Raw genomic sequence first — 25,094 nt, forward strand, 5'->3', positions numbered from 1 at the left:
CTTTCCCTTCAAAATAATGATAACGCAGAAGTTCCATAAATAAACATTGCACTGGCATCTCTTGAAGAGGAACAGATTTTTGCACATAATAACTTTTTACTATGTCTATATACACACACCCATACCTGACATAGCATTCTGCTTTTCAATTTGCTCCAATGAATTTGACCAAAACAAACACGGAAAGAATATGACTTTCTTTCTTTCTTTATTTGGTGTTTAACGTCGTTTTCAACCATTCAAGGTTATATCGCGACGTGGAAAGGGGGGAGATGGGATAGGGGAAAGGGGGGAGATGGGATAGAGCCACTTGTTAATTGTTTCTTGTTCACAAAAGCACTAATCAAAAAATTGCTCCAGGGGCTTGCAACATAGTACAATATATGACCTTACTGGGAGAATGCAAGTTTCCAGTACAAAGGACTTAACATTTCTTACATACGGCTTGACTAAAATCTTTACAAACATTGACTATATTCTATACAAGAAACACTTAACAAGGGTAAAAGGAGAAACAGAACCGTTAGTCGCCTCTTACGACATGCTGGGTAGCATCGGGTAAATTCTTTCTCGTCCCAACCAATATGGGACTCCCCCTAACCCGCGGGGGGTAAGAAAATGACTGAGCCAATAATGTTTACATACAACTCGAACATTCTAAAGTATAAAGAAACCCCTTTCCCTTTCGTTAAATATCTACTAACAGAGCTGTACATAATTATATACACCAAAATAAATACAGTTGCTGAAACACTATGCTAAACACATGTGGTGGATTTCTGCAATGCCAAGCTGGATTTTTTTTTTTTAAACAACTGTAAATTACTCTGTTTCTTATTTGGCAAATCAGGAGGAAAATGATTACAACATAAGATGATAGAATGGCTAAACAATGCGATGAAAACACATGAAACCACAACCAAAATGCCATTTACAAAAGAATCACAAAACTATGAACAAAATACGGAGTATACAACAGTTTTAAAATCATGTTAAATTGTTAGTTTGTTTGTTGTTTTCTTTCAGTGTTTACAGTTTACATTCAAGTTACTTTTGGCTAAGCCTGAGAGGTACGTGTACTGCAGATCATGACTACTGGACAAAGCATGACCATGCATAAAGTTTTACAGTTAGCACATGATCCGGACATTCTTAATATTTTTTAATCTAATAAAATGTACAGAGAGTCAAATTAAGTTCCTTTAACTTCTTAACAAAACCAAAACCAAAAAGCATTTTTATTTTAGCTAGGTATTCTGAAGCCGACTGATATTAAAAATCTTCCTTACAAAGTGAATAGGAGTTACTGAGGAAACAATTATAGCTCATATCTCAAAATAGTAACACGGGAAGAAATTTGATGTTATACGGTTTGGTTAATTTACTGGCAGTGGTAGTGAAGGTGAATGTGTGTGCATGTGTGTTTAGCTCGTTTGTGTGTTTGTGTGTGTGTGTGTGTGTGTGTGTGTGTGTGCGTGCGTGCGTGCGTGCGTGCGTGTGCATGTGTACACATAAATACATCTGATAAATACATCTGACAAAAATCATGATTGTCAAACAAGATGATGAGCTCATTGTTTTACACTTTACCTTTCAGATTTCTAATCTAGAAACTTAAGGGCCATGTTACCAGGCCTTACTATTGACAATGATTGCTTATCAACTTCATCCGGGCAAAACTAATTAAAACATAATTCGGAAATCATGCCTTCATCATTCATACCATATGCTTCTGCTGTTTCATCTTATTTACAAGACGACTTGACTACAATATGGACAGTTTGTCAATGTTGTGTTTCTTTCTCGTTCTCAAACATTAAAATACATGTTAAGTTCTTAGAGTAGTTCCTAAAACCCCTTTCCTGGGATTTTGCACAAAGTGTAGAATTTGTTCAATGGCTTTAAAATGCAAGAAATGTGAGAGTTATTATATATTATATATTGAAAACTCGTGGTTCCAGGCTAAAGTTCATTATAAAAAAAAACAGACATTCTCCGTAAATTACACGTTCGACAAACTGTGGCCTCAACATGAGTATTTGCTGGTAAACCAAAAAAGTGGTTTACCGTCTATGTGCTTCTCATATTAAATATATCTTCCCATGAAAACGGTCATGAAAACCACCACAGATCTCTCTAGGCCTGCTTTTACAAAGGATAAGTGCATCCTTCCACTTGGACGCATACCCAAAATGAACAGCCTGGCTGCTTCCTGTGCAAATCAGGACTTTTCAGCTGAATTAATTTTGCAGATTAACATAGGTGTCGGTTACAAAATCAACCCAGCAGAAAATTCCGTCAAACGCACAATAAGAACCTAGGCCGTGGATTGTTGGTATGTATCAAAAGTGGAAGGATGCTCTTATTCAATGTAAAAGCCTGGACATGAGATAGTCTTTACATGGGCACGAAGGAGCCTTGACAGTGAATCATGTGGATCGTGACAACAATAACTCCTGCACTAGAAACCGGATCTGTCAGGCCCACTGACCGAACAGTTTTCCTCTTTTAAACAAGTCAGCATTGCTCCAACATGCATAATACTGGTTGCAGTCTTGACGGTGCCACGATGTTAACTAGTGCTCAACTACAACACCAATAAAGGAGAGAGGCAACAGGAATGGGGTGGAGATGATGATTATCAGGATTATTCTTGGGGGGTTCGGGGGCATGCCCCCCCCCCCCCCCCCCCCCCCCGAATTTTGTTGAAATGGTACATTAAAATCTGTGCAATCTGGTGCATTCTGAAAGTAAAATCGTACTTGTTTGGATCAGGTAAAAAAGACATTCTCGCTCCCCCCCCCCCCCCCCCTCTCAAAAAAAAAAACAACACCTAAAACAATCCCAACCCCCCCCCCCCCCCCCCCCCCCCCAAAAAAAAAAAAACCACTTTCACACAACAATGGTAACAGTGTAATGGTGCATATTTACGTAACTGAACCATGTATCCATAATCCAATATTGGCAATAGTATGATCCAAGTGACGCCCCAATGCATTGAAGCTCAAAATTATTGTTAGTTATCAGGAGTTTTCAGTCAGCACAATTTAACTCTCAAGCCTCCAGTGTTCTTTTCCATCTTTACTTCTCTCCATATCATTCAGTCAACTTCTTCTTCTTCTTCTTAAGCGTTCCTAGATTCAGTCAACAAGTTCTAGATACTGTGATGAATTCTCCAATAAGTTTTTTATCAACCTTCTCCCCTGTCCAATCCCATCTCCACTTGTTCTTCAAACTTTCATCAAATGTTGAACATTTGCTTCGTTCGACAATGTCTTTGCGGTGCGCCATTTTGTTTCGCAAACCGGAAAAGGCAAAGGCGAAGACTGTACCAAATACGATTCCGAACTGTTTGAGAAATAAATGCCGTTTGAGAATAAAATCGTTAAATATAGTAAGTTGTGTCCGCCTCAACTTTCACGAAAAGCCGGATATGACGTCATCAAAGACATTTATCAAAAAAAAATTAAAAAACGTCTGGAGGTACCATACTCGGGATCTCTCATGTCAAGTTTCATGAAGATTAGTCCAGTAGTTTTCTCTGAATCGCTCTACACACACACACAGACACACACACATACACCACGACCCTCGTCTCGATTCCCCCCTCTACGTTAAAACATTTAAAAGGGGGAAGGGAGAGGAGGAAAAGTGGAAGATAGAGGTCTGGTCATACTCTCCTATAACCCAATAAAGATATAAGGCCCCCCCCCCCAAAAAAAAATAGTCTGTTTACGGTATCCCGACCGACCCTATTTTTTCGCGCGACCCTAGACTTTTTTTTGGCATTTGGGAAAAAAAAAAAAAGGTCTATTTTTTGGCAAAATAACTTTAAAATATGGTTTGTTGGGAGAAAAAAATAAAAAATCCTGACCTACCGACCCTATTTTTTTTTTGCCTATGTTACCGTAAACAGACTTTTTTTTTTGTGCCTAACAGTCACAGGTAAGGATACTAGAAGCAGGAGTTGGTGGGATGGAGGGCACAGCACACTTCGAGAACGTTTTGGATTTCTTTCTCTCTCAGTCTCTCACAACTGCTAACTCTTGGAAGGGGGGGGTTGAGACTGGAAGTAGGGGTGCACAGATTTCTCTCTCCCTCACACCCAGTAACTGTTTTTATCGCCCTTCTTGGCACCACCACCACCACCGCCCCCTCCCTCCCCTGCTGACGCCACACTGCTGCTGTGACTGTGGCTGGTGCTGCTGGCATTACTGGTGCTGTTGCTGGCGTTGACTGGAGAGACAGAGGGTTCAGCATCCGCATCAGCTGCAGGCAGAGACTCTGTGTCATAATCGTCTCCATCCTCCTGCACACAAAAAAAACAGTATGAGTGAGTTTGTTTTTCACACTGGTGACATTTTAGCAGACTGATTTTTTTTGTAGGAGCAGACTCTGTGCCACAACCATCTCCAAGCTCCTCTCCCCCCCCCCCCCCCCCCTCTTGCGCTCTTTGCGTGCAGAATGTCAGTCATGCTGCAACTAGAAGAAAATAACACACCAATCATAACCATATTTTCACTGCTTAAAACTTCACCTCGGCATCCTGTTCCGCCTGTGCATCCCCGTGACCACTGGAGCCTGACGCGTTGCTATGCATGGATGACTGCAAGGCGCCAAGCTTGAGTCGCGAGGACAGCGGCAGGAGGCCCGGGCCCACCAGGAGGGAGGGGGAGGGGCTGATACAGGGGGTGGAGCAGCGGGAGGTACTCAGGTCACACTGGTCCAGCAGGCGCAGCAGTTCCAGGCCTGTAGGGCCACCGTCCTCCACTGAAACAACAATAATAATGAAAACCAGCAAGCTGTGTCCCCTTTGATGTCAGGGTAGATTAACTTTCCCTTGTAAATCTGAATACCAAAACATTTTTTGGAAGGGTTTAAAAACAGTTTGAGGGTCGGGAGGATAATATCGCAGGCCAGTCGAGATATCCGAAACATTGAATTTTTGTCTAGTGCCTAATAGTACATTTCCATAGTGCTTCCATTACAGCGTGAAGCGCTTTACAATGAGAAAGTTCAAAAGTACACAATCATGAAGTACAGCGTATATGTATCAGTGTTTATACACATACTTTCAGTGTTTGTCTCATTTCAATCTAAACCCAGTATAAAAGAAACGTATACCTTTTTCTGTGTTTTTGTTCATAAAGTCCAATGCTGTGGTGAGGTCCCACATCTGACAGAACACATATGATGAAAAAAACATCAGTTCATCACAGTTCAAGCATGGTTGAACACAAGGATTTGTTTGTCATCATAATTCATGCATTTACTGCCTCTTGTAAGGTGGTTTCACTGGAAAACTTTATGATATATGCAGAAATGATTTATCGAGGAAAAACATTCCATGTATGTCAAAGAAGAAAAACCTTACAGAACTTTTTTTTTTAAATGGAACCAGAACATACAATACAATACAATACAAAACAATACCTTACTATCACCATAAGATAAAATTCCTCAGCCAATTAGAGAATAATTTATAAAATCAAGAATAGCTGAACCATGTTACATCAGGAGTCGCACCCTTACCTGAATACTGCCATTTGAGTGTCCTGTGAAAAGATAGCGCCTGGGCCGAGAGCCCATACGATTTGATCCTTCACACTCATGTACACAGAACGCACTGATGGTGCTGTTGTCCACTGATTTGATCACACACACTCTGCAAACACAAAGGTCAATGTTAACAACACATGAAACAATGGTTGAATCAATCATATTGTGATCAAGCTTCGTGTTAATATTCTGAGAATATTGTCATTTTTATTTCACAAGAGCAAACCCACAGAGTTTTAAAGCATACAAATGTTGATTACGTCTGTATGTTTTTAAGAATTGCAAGACACTACAACGCAATTTCTCCCTCGTTTTTGAAAAATGTTATCTTTCCTTTTTCTACTTGGGGGTAAAACACCTGAAAGGCTCTCCACCTCTCTGCTCAGGATTATTGAACATCTTTTGCCAACTGTCTGCTCACTCCCACAAATATATTTCACTATCTGAATCTTACAGATCCTTTCCTTTCAATAGCCTTGAGCCTGAAAGCTTTACAGAGAAAGCTCAATATTTTGCCTTTTCCTGTGAGCAACGATGACATACTGCACAACCTACCTCTGCCCAGAAGAAGAAAGACGAACGAACAGACGGTCAGTCTCTGGCACAACTTTTTGCACAAACAATTGAAGGTCATCCTGCTCTCCAAAGGGACCTGCAAGAGTCATCAAGTTAATTATACAGTGGAGTCCAGCTATAACGAACCTGGGTATAACGAAATCCCGCTTTTAACGAACTGCCATTGATTTCCCGGCAGACAGCCTTCTATTTCTTACTTGTTACTTTCCAGCTACAACGAACCTTTTGAACTCATTTGCATAACGAACCCCTCTTATAACAAACACGTTTTCATCGCCCCAGAGCCGTTTTGTCTCTAAAAGTCACAAGGCTACAACAAACTGATGTCAATAATTCTCTCCAAAGAGAAAAATACACAAACACAAGTAAAAGTATACCGGTAACAAACGGTCAAAGGAAGAATACAGAGTGGAAATATGTATGCTCTGTGTGTGCCGCCAGATCAAAGGCAGGTCCATTGTGATGCCTTGACACTGACCTTCTTCCCAGGGGTCAATGAACCAGTTTTAGCTATGAGAGGTGGTTCCCCTGTCATATCTGAGAGAGGAAACACTTCCTGCACGGGGTCAGTGACCGAGTTTAACCTATGGGGCGGTCTCTTTGATGTCTTGAGAGGAAACATGGCCAGGGTAGTACCTAGTAGCTGAAACATGCATTATCACAAGTTGTTTGACTGGTACTCAGGCGGTCTCTTTGATTTTTTTCGTATTTTGATACACTCGAGGAGGAAAAAAGTCGCGCCTTATGACCCGGAAAATACGGTACATGCTTTTACACGACTTTTTAAATTTTACTTCTAAAATTACAGTAAAGTGAACATTTGAACTATGCCTCTCTATGGATTATATCATGAAGCTGTTGAAAACATGCAGAGATTGTACTCTCCAAGGAAAGATCGATGGGACGATCATTTGAAGGTGAGTGGGAAAACTTGTCTTGAGGCCATTTTGGGTTGAAAACTCTACAGCAAATTACTGATATAACGAACTAAAATGTATCTCCCTTGAGATTCGTTGTACCCGGACTCCACTGTAATTATAACGTAGCACACTGACGCGGGCCAGCTCATTCTGAAAACACAGCAGTCTTAAAACCGGAAAGGAAACTTGAACCAGACATGGTTTTTACGTCACTCAGAGTAGCACCTATGTCTGAGATAGCCCCCCCCCCCCCACCCCACTTCTCCTAACTCCATTCCATATCCTCTGGTATTTTTGATCACAACACTGACATTTTAAACATTCCCTATACAATCTCAATAACCTTCAGTTCAAGAAAAGATAAAAACTATGCACAATCACCAAGCGAACAATATCGTTACATATTGCTAGAGGCCCCTCCGTTGAGTCAACAAGTGTAGTAACTAATCAAAGTAAGCTTATTATGAAAGTACACCAGGACACTTTAGCTTGTTTCCCACAGTCCTTTCACAACATATGTGACCCTCCACCACGAAATGAGTCGCATGTCACCTTTGCATGATTTTCATATTTTTACATTTTCCTAAAGAGTTTGTTATGCTCTATCCAGTGGTGAAACCCGTTTTAGAAAAGAGCGAAAACTGTTTGAGTTATAAGCCTGTGACTAAGGTGACCCTCACACTGTTACCATACACTCCCCGGACTTACATTAAGCCTAGCGCAGAACCGCGCGAGGTGACATGCGACTCATTTCGTGGTGGAGGGTCACATATTTAGCTGCACAGTGTAGACCTTTGAAGACCTCCAAAAATCTGAGAAAATCAGATCTTTAAAGGTGGTCATCTACATTTTTGCTTTTTTTCAATAATCTTATGGTTAGATTTTGCTAAAAAGTTATGTCAGATGATGAATGAACCATGGGGAAAAAAGTTATAGAAAAAAAATTATATGTAAAAAAAGATTTTATTTTTGGGTAGCGTGACTCACGCTTCCAATATTTTGTTTTCTGTTTGCTGAGAACATGTGCTTTGCCTAAAAATACTGACCAATCAAATTTATGTCACTATGCTTATAGCCACGCCCAAACAAGTGCAGCAACAGTATGACACTGGAGCGCTGTCCACGCTTTTTTTTAAACGCACGAAATGCACGGGATTTGAGAGGAGTTTTGCGCTTGGCATTTTCCAAATAAGGATATCCTACTATGAGTACTACAATGAATTTTCAAACGGCTACACTGGCTTCGTCTTTCCTGATCGAAAGGGGGTGTATTGTTGATATTTGTAGAGTCCAGCTATAACGAACCTGGGTATAACGAAATCCCTCTTTTAACAAACTGCCATTGATTTCCCGGCAGACAGCCTTCTATTTCTTACTTGTTACTTTACGGCTACATCGAACCTTTTGAACTCATTTGCATAACGAACCCCTCTTTTAACAAACACGTTTTCATCGCCCCAGAGCCGTTTTGTCTCTAAAAGTCACAAGGCTACAACGAACTGATGTCAATAATTGTCTCCAAAGACAAAAATACACAAAAATACACAAACACAAGTGCACATCACGTGATGAGCGAACTCTGAACAAACTAACAGCGGGAGGTGCACGGAACAGATCGAACCAAAACCGAAAGTTGTGATGACGTCATGACATTTTGCGATGTACGTCAGCGAAGCTCGTGCACATGTGGTCTGTCTTGCTAAAAACAATGGCTGACGAACATGGTTTTTTGTTTCTCTGATCCGTGACCGAGTGACGCGATATCGAATCACGCATTCGTTTGAATCAATACTCTCCTCAGGCAGTGAAGTCTCCTAAATTGCTCAACACTGTGGACAGTCCGGAGTGCAGTTATGTCCCGTGAATGAGCGAGTCAAAGTTTTATCGTGAAAACTGACGCTTTTCATGCACCTCCCGCTGTTAGTTTGCCTCTCTCTATGGATTATATTATGAAGCTGTTGAAAACATGCAGAGATTGTACTCTCCAAGGAAAGATCCATGGGACGATCATTTGAAGGTGATTGGAAAAACTTGTCTTGAGGCCATTTAGGGTTGAAAACTCTACAGCGAATTACTGATATAACGAACTAAAATGTATCTCCCTTGAGATTCGTTGTACCCGGACTCCACTGTAATAGACTCTGCATTTTAATGGTCAAATGGCGATTTCGGTATAAAAATGTAGACAAGGACCTTTAAAGGGAGGGAGTCTGAAAATGGGGGTAAATTTACAGTAGTTACGAACAAAAAATCTGAGAAAACAGGGCCTTAAACGCGAGGGAGTCTTAAATGATGGGGTCTTAAAACTAAAAGGGAGGTTCCACTGTTTACAGATGACAACAACAACAGTATCACCCACCAAAATCATTGCCCGCCATGTAGGAGATGTGGGGATCCATGTCTTCCAGCGACATGATCTTGAACGACGCCAAAGGGGTGGAGCCAGGTTGGGTGGAAATCATGCCCCTGAACCGGGTCACACTCCACGTGCGAACATGGTTGTACTCAGAACACACTGCAACAAGTACAGAGCAGCTTCATTAAACACAGCTAGTCCTGGAGGTTACTTACCAGCACAGCAACTTCTTTCACCCATGCGCCATTCGGCATTTTATGCAATTTATGAACAGGTACAACAAGAATACAAGTAAAAAGAATATATTCTTCACACAGCCAGCAAAATATCCTACACGAATCTGTTTTTACATTTAGTCAAAACTTGACTAAATGTATTAACGTAGAGGGGGAATCGAGACGAGGGTCGTGGTGTATGTGTGTGTGTGTGTGTGTGTGTGTGTCTGTCTGTCTGTGCGTGTGTGTGTGTAGAGCGATTCAGACTAAACTACTGGACCGATCTTTATGAAATTTTACATGAGAGTTCCTGGGAATGATATCCTCGGACGTTTTTTTCTTTTTTTCGATAAATGTCTTTGATGACGTCATATCCGGCTTTTTGTAAAAGTTGAGGCGGCACTGTCACACCCTCATTTTTCAATCAAATTGATTTGACCTTGGTCATTAAAAATCTGAAAATTGTAAAAAAAAAAATTTTTTATAAAACGATCCAAATTTACGTTCATCTTATTCTTCATCATTTTCTGATTCCAAAAACATATAGATATGTTATATTTGGATTAAAAACAAGCTCTGAAAATTAAAAATATAAAAATTATGATCAAAATTAAATTTTCGAAATCAATTTAAAAACACTTTCATCTTATTCCTTGTCGGTTCCTGATTTCAAAAACATATAGATATGATATGTTTGGATTAAAAACACGCTCAGAAAGTTAAAACGAAGAGAGGTACAGTAAAGCGTGCTATGAAGCACAGCGCAACCGCTACCGCGCCAAACAGGCTCGTCACTTTCACTGCCTTTTGCACTAGCGGCGGACTACGTTCAGTTTCATTCTGTGAGTTCCACAGCTTGACTAAATGTACTAATTTCGCCTTACGCGACTTGTTTGTTCTTCTTTTTGAGATGCCTTTAATGGTTCATAGTTTACAACAGTTTGAAAACTACCACAAAAATTACTCTCTACAGTATGCGCGAGGATGCATGTTCATCTCTCTGGGTGCTGAACACTTTGACTTACATGGGTGTATGTGGAGTATGAAAACTCGGCCTAAAAATGGAACAACACTACAATCTGTAATTTCTTCCAGTGCACTGCCTACTTGAGAGCTGACCAAATTACCGGAATAGGTGAACTCTGAAAATAACTCTGCTGGGTTTGTATGGGCTGTGAAAGAGTGAATACTCTTGGTTTTATTGAGGCAAACCTTCCATCTGTGGTTCATGTGTTTCACTTTCAGACACATCCCTCGCTAGTGACTAGCCTATAATGCGGGGCCTAGCATTGGAAAAAGTGAGTTCAGCTTACAAAGGCGGGGATCTGGGGGCCGCAGGAGGCCCCCAGTGGGATCCAGGGGCAAAGCCCCTGGTGGGGGTAGCCCCCCGAATTTGAAGATTTTTTGGAGATGTTTTACCTAAAATGACCCCCCCAAAGAAGATTGAGCAAATAAATTATGCCTTCACCAACAAGCAAAACACAGACAGAAAACTGACAATCTTGTATTATTTGGCCTAAAAGTGCTTACCTTCTTCAAACAAACACAATGTCACCCAATGTCAGCAATGTCACTCCTTGTCTTAAAGTTGTTGAAAACTATACAGTCTCAGGCATAAAGCATGTCCCTCCTTTGCTTAAGTTGAAAATGTTGAAAACTATACACAGAGAACAAACTGAAGTTGTTAAAAAAATTTACACACTGGAAATGTCTTTAGCAGATGTGAGATGATCCTTCTTGGCTTATTGTTCTTTGAAAAAAGATTCAAGTTTGAACTGCTTGGCCTTGCGAAGCCCTTGTTCGTGTAAAATATTTCTTTCCGGCACAACTGACAGTATGCTTTGCCAGAAATAGCAACCTTTCGGAGCCATAGTCCGTATCGGCACATTACTTCTTCTGACTTGCCTTCCGCCTTCGGAACAAAATCCAGCCATTCCCACTTCCAGGAATACCTGGATTCTTTGTCACTGAATGGCTGACCACGTTCAACAATGTCGCTTCGAGACATTATTTCAAGTCTAGAGCCACAAAACACCGGCACAAAGCATGCTAGCGCGATGCCAGAGGAAGTCCGTGCTCAAGCAAACTGTCAAACCGATTGAGAATTGAACCGAATGGCGCACAAAACGAAAGCTGGGACTGTTTGGGTTTACCGTTTGGGAATAAAAGGTTTTTTGCATTTCGGCGTACACCAAATCGAGTTCCGCATACTGGAAATGTTATTTCGGCGTAAAGTACGCCGAACGGCTTACAATGCTAGGCCCTGATAATGTCACGTGGGAAAGTTTGCCTCAATGAAAGCAAGCGTACATGTATTCACTCTTTCACAAACCATACCAACCTGACAGAGCTATACCCGAACGTCATCCATTCCAGCTTCAGGTAAAGCAACAGACACCCATGGACTCACCGGAGACAAGATGTTTCTCGGACAGCATGACCTTGGTGACGGGGCTGCGGTGGACGGTGAAGGTCTGGAAGAGCTGGGGGCCATGACCCACAGTCTCCGGGTGCTGAACGATGACCCGCACCGTGCCAGAGCTAGTGCCGTACGCTATCTCTATCCAGTTACCGCTCAGACCAGTGGAAGACACTGAAAGACAAGCAAGGAGGCTGGGGGTTACATTATGTTCAAACTCCAAACTGAAAATCCTGGAAGCACAAAACCCGAACATGCATTGCTGAAAGTTTTGAATCTATAGAGCTAACCCCGAGTGTCTAATCAGAAATCACGAACAAAAACAGAAAATTAGCTCCTCTGGAAAAGGGAAGAAAGTGCCATTAATGGAAGTTTGTTTGTTTGTTTGTTTGTTTGTTTGTTTGTTCGTTCATGGGCTGAAACTCCCACGGCTTTTACGTGTATGACCGTTTTTACCCCGCCATTTAGGCAGCCATACGCCGCTTTCGGAGGAAGCATGCTGGGTATTTTCGTGTTTCTATAACCCACCGAACTCTGACATGGATTACAGGATCTTTTTCGTTGCGCACTTGGTCTTGTGCTTGCGTGTACACACGGGGGTGTTCGGACACCGAGGAGAGTCTGCACACAAAGTTGACTCTGAGAAATAAATCTCTCGCCGAACGTGGGGACGATCTCACGCTGACAGCGGCCAACTGGATACAACTTAATCCAGCGCGCTACCGACTGAGCTACATCCCCGCCCTAATGGAAGTAAGACAAGCAGATCCAGTAACAATGTACAAACAAAGCGTGCACATCTTTTCCTGTCCAAAATGATTGGAAACCAAGGCACAACTAAGATAACCCACGAGCAAGCAATCTGTCCCGCTGTGTGGGTGTTCTTCTGCAGAAGCTGCAGAAAGGCTCTGAGTTTATTTTCTTCATACACAAATCATTAAAGGATTAAAGGATTAAAGGATTAAAGGGGTTGAAGTGAAATGATGCTGGGCAAGAAATCCGAAACAGGCAGGCTGCTAACGATTGCTGATGGGCATGCAGAAGCTTGAGTCAACTCCTTACTGTTTTAATCCACGACTCTCCAGGATAAAAAAATTCTTTCTAAAATGTCAACAAATAAAAAGGTAGCCTCACGAAACCATCTTCAGTAAAACTGCAGGCATCTGAATGATATCAACAGATTGTCAGGTAAAGTAAAAGCTCACTGGTTTTGGGCGTGAGGTAAACACTAAGGGCTGTGACCATGTCGTTGGCAGGATCTTTGTACAGCTCGGTCACCAACAGGTCGTTGTCCTTCATGCGCAGAGGGAACTTCTGCATGTCTGCAAAACAAAGAGAGATGCTTCAAAACTGAACATACATTGATTTCAAACATAATTTCTATAGAAAACATTATTTGGTGAAGTGGTCTAGCATCAGACTGACACAAACCCGAAATCAAAACACATCCAATCAAATCATAAGATGACCTTGCTGATAATACAACCTTAGACTGATTCATTTACTACACATTTTCGTGGTATGACCACAAGCAGTATCCTTTATTGTTATTTATCTTATTTATTCAGTGTATTGTTTTTGCATTAAAATATACTGTACTGTTATCTTACTCATTCATTTCATGAAAATTACATAACAAATATTTTAAGGCCAAACATGAAGAACCTTGTTGGGTAGCGTCAGATTTAAAACATACACTATACATGCACAGTAACTTACAATTTGTACGAATATTCAACATTAAAATTACATGTAAGTGTTGCCAAGTCCACACCAGCGTGAAGCTACAAAACATACCTATGTAGTATATAGATCCATTACTACAGCCCAGCAGCAGAAAAGAGCCAGCAGTGTCATAGCTTGTCACTGGCACCACATCTTGTATCTGCCAAAAGTAGCACTCTAAAGGTATAAGTCTTGGACAAAATATCTTTGCTTGTGTAGAATCCGCTAGCAAGAGTAATTTCACACAAGACCTACTATACAGTTACTCTTGAGTAAAATTGGTGTCATGGGTCCATGTGCAAAGTAAATACAGTCGTACCTGCCCTGGTGACTACCTCTTGACGACCAGCTGCCCATAACCACCCCAGAGGATCCTAAAAGAGTATATTCCAGCCTTCCATAGCAACCACTTGTCTATACCAACCATTTTGTGTCAGTCCCTTGGTCACACACACTTACACACACATACACTCTCTATCTCTTACTCTCTCTATCTCTCTCTCACACACACACACAACTCTAACACACACATACACACACTCTCTATCTCTAACACACACACACACACACACACACACACACACACACTCTCTATCTCTAACACACACACACACAAACACACACACACATGCACTCTCTCTCTTACTCTCTCTATCTCTCACACACACACACACTATCTCTAACACACACACACACACACACACACACGCACACACTCTCTCTCTATCTCTAACACACACACACCCACACACACACACACACACTCTCTATCTCTAACACACACACACACACACACACACACACACACACACACACTCTCTATCTCTAACACACACACACACAAACACACACACACATGCACTCTCTCTCTTACTCTCTATCTCTCACACACACACACACTCTATCTCTAACACACACACACACACACACACACACACACACACACACACACACACACGCACACACACACACACTCTCTCTCTATCTCTAACACACACACACACACACACACACACACACACACCCACACACACACTCTCTATCTCTAACACACACACACACACACACACACAAACACACACACCCAATCAAAAGAACCACAGAAAATTAGGTGGATGCAACACTAGAGCAGTTTTCCCTCCCCTAACAATAAAAACTCATAAGTCAGGGCAAGGTGAGCCGGGTGGGATGGGCTCTAAAAGTTGATTCTACTGTCTGTTGTTGACCTACCTGCCAGTGCTGTGTCATGGAGTGCCAGACGCCCACCTTGCCTGTTTGACTGAGAGCAACCAGCTGACTGCCGATGAAGAACAGCGAGTCCACCGACACATTCATGTTGAACACACCTGTGCAAAATAACGCCCAAAACATATCATTTATGTGGTCACGTAAACACTTTCAGTGTAACATTAGTGCTGGCATACATCTGTTATGCAGTTTCAGTCCTGTGGTGTTAAAGGCAAAATGTGGTAACTTATGTGAAGGATTGTAACCAGTATGCTAAAACAAGCAAAGAAATGGTGGTTCGTTATGACACCCACACACCAAGTTAAAACAACTTCATCCCTGTCACATGTTATTAAAGTACATGGGAACTTCACACACCCAAAATAAAAACAAACTCTGTTTTGTGATGAGGCACAGACAGATCACTCCATACAATGTCTTGTCTTGTCTTGTCTTGTCTTGTCTGCCTGCCTGCCTGCCTGCCTGCCTGCCTGCCTGTCTGTCTGTCCCTGCAGTTACTACCTCTGAAAAGCATCAACAAATGTACACACCAATTTCTCTGCTGTCCCCGTCTTCACTGATGGACCAGAGCCGCACAACCCCGGCAGCAGCGGCAGCGACCATCTTGTGCGTGTTGTCCTGCAGGGAGCTGACTACCTTGGCGTTGATGGCCACCCTCTCCACCACGTTGCACAGGTACTCGCTCGTCCAGATCAGGTGCCAGCCTGTCGAGTCTTTCATCCTGCAACCACCAAGAATCTTGTGTCTTTTTTTGCACACTCAAACCTGTCTATAGCAATCAGCCAAGGGACTGACCAATTGTGGTCATTATAGGCAGGTCGACACTATGGAAAATGAAAAATAGAGGACAAAAGCTTTTCAGAGATCCCATGGGTTGGTCATTGTGGGTAGCTGGTAATGACTGAAATGTGGTCGCCAGGACAGGTTTCTGTAGGTACACCGAGTGATCCCACAGCAGAATGCAAATTTTGTTTGTTTGTTTGTTTAACGCCCAGCCGACCACGAAGGGCCATATCAGGGCGGTGCTGCTTTGACATATAACGTGCGCCACACACAAGACAGAAGTCGCAGCACAGGCTTCATGTCTCACCCAGTCACATTATTCTGACACCGGACCAACCAGTCCTAGCACTAACCCCATAATGCCAGACGCCAGGCGGAGCAGCCACTTGATTGCCAAATTTAAAGTCTTAGGTATGACCCGGCCAGGGTTCGAACCCACGACCTCCCGATCAAGGGCGGACGCCTTACCACTAGGCCAACCGTGCCGGTCAGAATGCAAATGTAGTTCGTACTCCTCCCTTCCTCCCCACCCCACGGTCCCAGACCCCGCATCGACTGACTTCATCTTCCCCATTCCTAACACTGCAACAAGAAAACAATAATGTTGTGCTTTATCTTATCTTTTCTTTGAAAGGAGTTCATCCACCTATGCAAACACAGATATAGGCAGAGGCACAGTGGGCCTTTCCCTACCTCATCTAACACAGCTTATGCTTCCAATGTGATCAGTCATTTCAAGCAAGCACACAGTTAACAACATTTTAAAATGTTTAAATCATTCAAATATTAAACATTGTTTTATTATTACATCTTATAACAAAGAGCATGCTGAATAATACAAAAAGCTAAGTCAGGCATGCTAACAAGTGTTATAGCCAAAGTATGATGACAGTTCTGACCTGAAGCAGCAGACAAAGTGGGGGTAGGCAGCGCAGATCCAGTTATGGTGTCCCTTCACCATTGTCACACACAGTGGTTCTGAATGCAGGGCTGTTACAACACAATCATTAGCTGTAAAAGTCATTCACTTCAAAATCTAACACAACACAACAACAAAAAACAACACAACATTAAACTTGAAGGTAACATTTAATTACAGTTCTCGTCTTTCTTCATTTTGTTTCCTATTTTCATTTATCATGGAAAAAAAAGAAAAAAAGCAACAAGATTTGACAAATTCACCAGTACTCTAGTACATTTAGTTCAGTACCAGTAACGTATGGACTCCTCCATTGCATGATAACCTTTCACTTGACCACATTAAGTGAAATTAAACTAAACTGCTAAAATAACAGTAAATTTAGACCCTGTCCATAGCAACAAAAAACAAATCTACAACTCCTCCACAGCTATATTTACCTTCCCGACATACAACAGGCTCCTGTTTGGCAGCCAGTAGTAGCTTGGCAGGGTCAAGGGTCACTGGATGGCTGTGTCGAAGGTCAAGGGAAGAGTTGCGAGAGTGACTGCGAGAGCGTGTGTCCAAGGAAGCTTGCCTGGAATGACCTGTCCGCGGTTCTGATGGACCCCTTAAAACAGATGCATACTTGTGGTAAAAATAACTTTACATGTACTACCAAAGTTTATAAAATAAACTGTCCAAAATGTTGCTACTCTATTCTGTGATAATTGTAAGAATGTTCAAAATGAAAAACATCTGCCCAGAGACTGTTTGGCTCTGAATTTCTGTGACTTGTGAATAAGTTTTCAATGCAATTAACCTCATGAAAAAAACACGTTAAGTCTGATAACCATAAAATATGTAACAGAAATGTATAAGGATAATGAACGCAGCAAATTTAGCGAAGGAACAAATAAGCTCAAACTGTTGATAAGCTGAACCTCTGAATTATTTTGAAACTAGAAAACTGTGACTTGGCTTAAAATCAGTGATAACATTGTTACCTTGCCCCTTCATAAGTACTCCTGGCAGCCATCTCCAGACTGACGGCAGAGTGGCGTTTCTCTGGCGCCGGCTGGATGGGAGGGGCTACAACAGAGACAATCAAGTGCAATCACACACTAAAAAGTACAGTTACAATCTAAACAGCTAAAGCTTTTAGTTTTCATACATCTGGCATGATCTGCAGGGATGTCGTTTGGCATCAACAAAATGCACAACTTACAAGGCAATTTCTGCAATTCTACGGAAGAAAATAAGTCCTTGCAACGTCCTTGCCCTGCATTATTTTGTTCATGCAAAATCTTTCAAAATTAAATAATGCCCAAAAAATACATGTCACCAGCGCATTTGGTAATTCGCCTACATGCCTTTATGATTAAAACCGTTCTAATATATCTGTTTTACTTTGTCCAAGACACAACACTTGTTTTTTAAAGACAACATGTTAGCCTCATCACCTACCTGGTGGATGAAAATATCCATGGAAGAGAACATCCCCGCAAGATGCAACATCCAGATCTTCACAGAGTGCTAGTCGTCGCACTAAGGGTTGGAGAAAAATATATCAATGTCAAACTGCAAGCATTCATGGAATGACATGAACAAACTGGATCATACAAGCAATCCACTAAATAAAGAATAATTATAGAAGTCACAAAACAAAACAAAATAGAAGAGCAAACGATCAATGGACTGTCCTTTGCAAAGGTAGCTGGGGTGCAATTTCCTATAAACAGTTGTACGGCATTGTTTTGTGAAAACAGTGACCTTAAAAATTGATGAAGATCAAGCAAACTTTCTGACAAAGAAAAATCATACAAGGCTGTATATATGTGTGCCGAATAGCCTAGCTGCAAGAGCAAACACTCACAGGATAAGTCACACATACACACACACACACACACACACACACACACACACACACACACACACACACACACACACACACACACACACACACAGTAAGCGGCATAGGTGACACTGTGCAAGAAAGCGAGACACTAGATCTAGATCTGAATGGCCGATTTCGAAGAAAAATCTAGTCTCGGCCCGCTCATAATAACAATGACCGAGACTTTCAGTAATTCCTTCGCGTGACGTCTAACCCTCTTACGTCATAATGTGACGTCTTCAAATGTTCTGACGTCTTCAAATGTTAAAGTTTCTACCACAGACATACATACATACATACGCACGCACGCACGCACGCACAGACAGACAAAAGTTAGCATCGCATAGGCTACACTTACGTGAGCCAAAAACTGCAACAGCATACAAGCAGGGAGCTGTCTGTCCCTTAAACCATAAGTATAATGGTACTCCTACACCCAGGAAGAGAACATGCTGACATCTAAGAAAAAGTGCAGTTATAGAAAGCATAGCAGAAAAAAAACAAGAAACAAAAAACCATACCCAAAGGAGTGATGCCGTAGAATTCTGCTTCATGTCGCAACGCTGGCAGATCAATATCCCTGAAAAATGACATATTATTTTCTGTAAGATTTATTTTGTCTTCTCTGATTTTTGTCAAGAAAAACCAACAACCCATAAACTATTTGAAATTATAATTCCAGAATGTAGATTCATACTTCAGCATGATTACAAGTACATGTACCAATAATCAAATGACTGTTGCACCAGTAAATAAGATAATATAACACTCAAATGAGTCAAAACCAAACATGAAATCATGCGCTCACAATCTACTCACTTGAGCAAAACTTCCTTGGTCCGAAGAAAGCTGAGGACTTGGGAGAACAACTTTGGGTCCCTGTCTATGAAAATCTGAAACAACCCAACACATTAGTATGTGAGGGGGCGGGGATGTAGCTCAGTCAGTATCGCGCTGGATTTGTATCCAGTTGGCCGCGGTCAGCGTGAGTTCGTCCCCACGTTCGGCAAGAGATTTATTTCTCAGAGTCAACTTTGTGTGCAGACTCTCCTCTGTGTCCGAACACCCCCGTGTGTACACGCAAGCACAAGACCAAGTGCGCACGAAAAAGATCCTGTAATCCATGTCAGAGTTCGGTGGGATATAGAAACACGAAAATACCCAGCATGCTTCCTCCGAAAAACGGCGTATGGCTGCCTAAATGGCAGGGTAAAAAACGGTCATAAATTCCACTCGTGCAAAAAACACGAGTGTACATGGGAGTTTCATCTCACAAACGCAGAAGAAGAAGAAGAAGTATGTGAGGAAAACTTAAAACCAACGAACACAATTGGATCTATAAAGTAGACATGACCTTTATCGTCAATTCCAACATTCTCGTAACTACTTATTTATAAACAATGCAACAATACAACCGGTTCAGCACCCTTTGTAAGACCAGAAAATCTGAGAAACCATGCAGGGTCTTAAAAAGGAGGAAGTCTTAAATCAAGGAGTATTAATAGGGTGGCTCCACTATATCAGATGACATAGGCTGTCTAAAAAAAAAAGTACCCCAAAAGACATTGAAACATCAGTACAGAGAAATGGAAAAACTAAGAGAAGGGACAATCAAACCCGAATGACAACACAGTGGTTCCAACAGGATGGAGCCCCACCACATTCTCAGAGAAATCCAGAACATCCCACAGGAATCATTCCCCAATGTAATGAACAATATGACAATGAGGATGCAGTCTGTCATTGGAAAACGGGGTGGCTACATTGACCACGTGGTGTGAAGAAACAGACGATCTCAACTGACAGCTGTGGACTGGGGACAAAACTTCTATGAACTGACTACAATATCACGCAAAAATGATTTCAATAAAGTTACTGACTTGTCTGTAGTATTGAAAGAAAATCGGGTATTTTTTTTGAGACACCCTGTATTTATATAAATGACAGTGGTGAGATGAACAAAGTTAATAAACAAAAGACTTCTGTACTCAACGATACAAGGACAGCACAAGACGGTACAAATTTTCGCTTATATAAGCTTCATCAGGAATAAAACAAACACAAAAGGCAACAAAAAGCAGATGCAACACAGAACGAACAAGGTTTGCAAAGAATAAGACAGTGACACCTTTACTTGCACTTAGTTATATATCCAGGCTTTCATCTACTAGTGCGCCATGCGCCATTGGCGCATTAAATCTGAAAATGTCCCATCACAATTCCCTTCAGTGCGTCAAAGGGCGCATTGAGATTACGTACCACTGCGCCACCAAATGTACACTTTACATAAGATTACACACACACACACACACACACACACACACACACATATACAGAGATAACACGATATAGCGGCTAATTCTCAGATCGCACCATTTTGCATCTTTGGTCATGCATCTTTGACACCTTTTGCCTTCGACTATGTCCCATCCGAATTTAGTTGAGTGGGACAAATGTCCATTGCCTTCTTCTCCCAGGCTGAACCCTGTATATCCCAATACAAAAATGAAAAAGAGCAACTTACAGCTCCCACTTCATCTTTGTGAGAGGAAATACGGCCACTCAGCAGGCTGTGGATCAGACAACATTCAATGCCACAATTAAACTTTAAAGGTTAATTGTAATTAGTGCATTAAGCATACATCAAATATAACAAAAAAGCACTTCACATAGTCTTTTACTTCAAGGCAAGCACCTGCTAAAGGTACATATCTCTAATGTGAAATATTAATCCAAAACAGATAAAAGATAGACTGCTAATATTCAATTTTTTTTTTTTTTGGGGGGGGGGGGACACATTTTCAGGTTTAAATTTCTCTGCATTAGAAGAATATTATAATTTTATAATTGTATGCACTAAAAACAAAGTTACTCCATCAGTAGGTGCCCTAATACATTTTGTATAATGCACTTATCTATTTTCAATATATTCTTTCATGTTTTCAAACAGAAAAAAACCCCAGTTAAATTACCTTGTGAAGAAAGAATCCTGAACCCAGGTAAGAGTTTGTCGTGAAGTTGAGAAGCTGCAACAACAACAAGAAGGAAAATGTAGTTTAATTGTGCAGATTTTTTTAAATTTTCACTGAGACTTATCACACCCATGGTGTGATGGTGTGTCTACAGAATTGCATGTAATCACAAATGAATACTTGTTTCAACATAAGAAGCTTCTTAAAACATTTGCCTCTCACATGGTTTACAAAAAGCTGCTCTTTTGAAACACACACACACAGCTAGAATAATTAAGTTTTCTGTGGACTAGCAGATTACTGCAAAAGCTTGAATGGTATTAGTTTGACAGAAAAAAATGACCTTGTTAATATGACAACAGTTGTGTGGAATACAATCTGAGAACTGGGTCATACGATGCTGTCTTTTGCTGTTTGCTGAGTTTAGAAAGAAACGATTAAGGACCTGTGGCTTCTGTGTTTACTGTTTGGTGTGTGAAATCTGATTTGACACGCTCTGGATATAATATATTTCTAAAACTAAAATCAGGGAAGCTATAAAGTTGCAAGACGTCATTGTAAAGTTTTGTCTCTGTCCCTGTATCAAATCATTGGTTTGGACTGAAGCAGTGAAGGCCTTATTAACAATATCATGCAAATTACCTGGCAGGCAGATTATGTCAAAGTTATGTTACACCATGTATGCATATATACACACCTAAGATGTTTTATTAGAATCTTAGTAAAGAACCGCACTGCCACTGGCCCAAAATCTTGCCATAAAAAAAGCCTCACTGCACATGAACCTGACGGTGCACCTTTTTTAGTGGCTTTCAATGTGTCTATAATACATGTACCTTCTGACACTTTAAAAATCACACGCCCATCATGAGCCATGAAAAGTGACCTGTGATGTAGACTATGTAAAATTTCTTCAGTGATGCCTGCATTCAAATTTCAATGAATGAATGAATGACTGATTCAACATGTCATTAGGCCTAAAAAAAATAGGTGTGGTTACGGTAACCCGACCTACCTTATTTTTAGGGACCGACCCTATAAAATAACTTTTTATTACATTTGTAAAAAAAAAAACCCACAAAAACCAAGAAAACGAGTGCAGAAAACGCAATGAAAGCGACAGCGCTCGAGTCGCACACTTATTTCCCTGTCAAGTAGGTTTAATTTGTACACATTAGAAAAAAAAGTTTTAAAAAAAAAAGTGATTGCCTACCTTCCTACCCTATTTTTTGGGGGTATGTTACCGTAACCACACCTATTTTTTTTTTTGGCCTTACCTTTACGATGAAGACATTTAAATAGCCTAAGTGCACACATGCAGTTTAAAGATAATAATAATAATAATAATAATAATAAATGAGCATTTATATAGCGCAACATCATAACTTTACAATTATGCTCTTTGCGATTGACACATTTAAAATTCAAACACAGTTATACACGCATTTACATCTACATTCATAGTCAGCAACGCTTGATTAAAAGCATACACCAAACATACATTACAACAGATTCTTCCACTAATTAAGTAATAAAAACATGAATAAAATAAATAGTAAAAACAAGGAAATACCAGCTGAATACCCTTAATCAAACAGAACATGTTATTAATACTGAAAAACAGCCCTAAATGTGTATACACATTATCACATTATCACTAAAACAACAAATACACTACATGTAGCCTACTGATGGACTGAGAAAACAAAATCAGGGGTTGTATTTCTTGAAGAGGTGCGTTTTAAGTGCTCGTTTGAATGCTTGGGGTGACTGAGAGTGGCGGATGTGAAAGGGGAGAGAATTCCAGTGTGTGGGTGCGCAGAAAGTAAAAGTGCGTTGTCCGTATGTTTTGGTTTTGGTGTGTGGAATGGTGAGGATGCGACAGTCAGAAGAGGCACGGAGTTGTCTTGCTGGAGAATAGACGGTGAGGAGTTCAGAGAAGTAAGCAGGAGACAAGCCAGACTGAAAGAAGTTAAAGCAGAGGGTGGACAGTACGTTTGTAGTCAATGCGGGCTTGAATAGGTAACTAGTGCAGTGTGTGAAGAAGTGGTGTTGCGTGATCTCGTTTTCGTGCTTTTAGAATGAGGCGTGCTGCCGAGTTTTGGACTTTTTGTAGTTTATGCAGGAGATACAGAGGACAGCCAGAGAGAAGAGAGTTGCAGTAGTCGAGTTTAGAAAGAACAAAGGCACAGACAAGAGTGTTAGTTGTTTGAGAGGAGAGTGTGTGGAAGATGGCATTCCATCCTGCCAAATGCAACATCGTACACATGACCCGACGCCGTACCACCCTACCATACGAGTACCAGCTCCACAGCCAGAAACTCCAGGAGGAGACCCAGGCCAAGTACCTCGGCGTCACCCTGACCAAAGACCTGAAGTGGAACACCCACATCGCCAACATCACCACCAAGGCGAACAGAGCACTTGGCTTTGCTAGACGCAACATCAAGCTCAGCAACAAGAAGGTCAAGGCGGCTGCATACAAGGCACTAGTACGACCCAGCTCAGTATGGGACCCACACACCGCTGAAGACAGTGCCTCTCTCGAAAAGGTCCAAAGAAGAGCAGCCAGATGGGTATCGCATCGCTTCCGCCAGACCTCCAGCGTCAACAACATGCTCGAAGACCTTGAGTGGCCTACGCTTGAGAGCAGACGGAGGCGAGCGAGACTAACAACTTTCTACAAAGTCCACCACGACCTTGTCGCAGTGAAGAGCAACCACGCACCAAAACCAAGCCCACCCAAGTGCACGACCAGGCAGACCCACGCTCTGTCCTACGAAATCCCCCACTCCAGGACAGCCTACAGGCAGAAAACATTCTTCCCGCGCACCATTCCAGAGTGGAACCGCCTGCCTGTAGAAACTGCCACAGCGCCATCCCTGGCATCCTTTCAGGCCAGGCTGGCAACTCTCCACTGACCCATCATCCCCCCCCCCTACCCCCAACCTCCCCCCCCCCTGAACTTCACCCCTGACCAAGCAATAGACCGGAACCACCATCACCCAAGCGTAGCAGATTCATCACCATGCTGATGTTGGCTACCTATCACTAAGAAGGGAGAAGAAGAAGAATGGTGCTGATCTTACGAAGCTCAAAATAAGCTGCTCTACAGACTAATACAGCCACGCAAATGTAACCAATTCAAATGAGAATGACGATCATGATATACTCATCAGTTCCTGCAAGCCTAATAGTCAGAATGCGGATGAAGGTGCCTTGGGGAGAAGATGAGGAGACAGCGACAGTGATGGAGAGAGTTAGACTTGGATTGCCACATCTTGAAATCTTCACCTCTACACTTACCGTGTTCCTCCGACGTTCAGATGGACAATCTCGCAAGCCATGGCCAAATACTCGTGGTCAGTGTCCACTACATCACGCTAGACGACCATGTGAAACGCCTCAGGGCTGTCGAGAACTTTTCAACAGCGCTATTTTCATCACAACACTCATGTACCTAAAATTAGGATCTTTTCACCATCTTGTTAAGGGAAAGATAACGCTGGATGAACAAGCGAAAAAA

General features: G+C 41.6%; 1 protein-coding gene across 1 annotated transcript; it reads right to left on the reverse strand.

Annotated features, from left to right (window-relative positions):
- Nucleotides 1-2,876: 2,876 nt before the first annotated feature.
- Nucleotides 2,877-25,061, reverse strand: LOC138953906 (BTB/POZ domain-containing protein KCTD3-like). Its single transcript, XM_070325886.1, has 20 exons — nucleotides 24,875-25,061; nucleotides 21,569-21,622; nucleotides 21,121-21,166; nucleotides 19,416-19,489; nucleotides 19,118-19,176; nucleotides 18,167-18,247; nucleotides 17,707-17,791; nucleotides 17,161-17,330; nucleotides 16,701-16,791; nucleotides 15,549-15,739; nucleotides 15,001-15,116; nucleotides 13,843-13,930; nucleotides 13,251-13,367; nucleotides 12,037-12,219; nucleotides 9,415-9,570; nucleotides 6,115-6,211; nucleotides 5,533-5,665; nucleotides 5,125-5,176; nucleotides 4,538-4,770; nucleotides 2,877-4,309 (listed from the first exon to the last, which is right to left on the reverse strand). Exons 1-20 carry the CDS (start codon nucleotides 24,913-24,915, stop codon nucleotides 4,100-4,102), a joined length of 2,277 nt encoding a protein of 758 aa, XP_070181987.1. The 5' UTR covers nucleotides 24,916-25,061; the 3' UTR covers nucleotides 2,877-4,099.
- Between the last annotated feature and the right edge of the window lie 33 nt (nucleotides 25,062-25,094).

Source organism: Littorina saxatilis, linkage group LG17 (genome assembly GCF_037325665.1).
Source record: "Littorina saxatilis isolate snail1 linkage group LG17, US_GU_Lsax_2.0, whole genome shotgun sequence".
In the NCBI taxonomy this organism is placed as follows: Eukaryota; Metazoa; Mollusca; class Gastropoda; order Littorinimorpha; family Littorinidae; genus Littorina; species Littorina saxatilis.

Bases quoted from the DNA above. Each gene is read 5' to 3' on its own strand.
- LOC138953906 (XM_070325886.1), bottom strand. From the start codon at position 24,915: ATGGCTTGCGAGATTGTCCATCTGAACGTCGGAGGAACACG. The intron at 17,792-18,166 runs GTAGGTGATGAG...TCTCTGTTGTAG, and splicing joins TGGATATTTTCATCCACCAG to CCCCTCCCATCCAGCCGGCG. The intron at 5,666-6,114 runs GTAGGTTGTGCA...TTGTGTTTGCAG, and splicing joins CTTTCTTCTTCTGGGCAGAG to AGTGTGTGTGATCAAATCAG.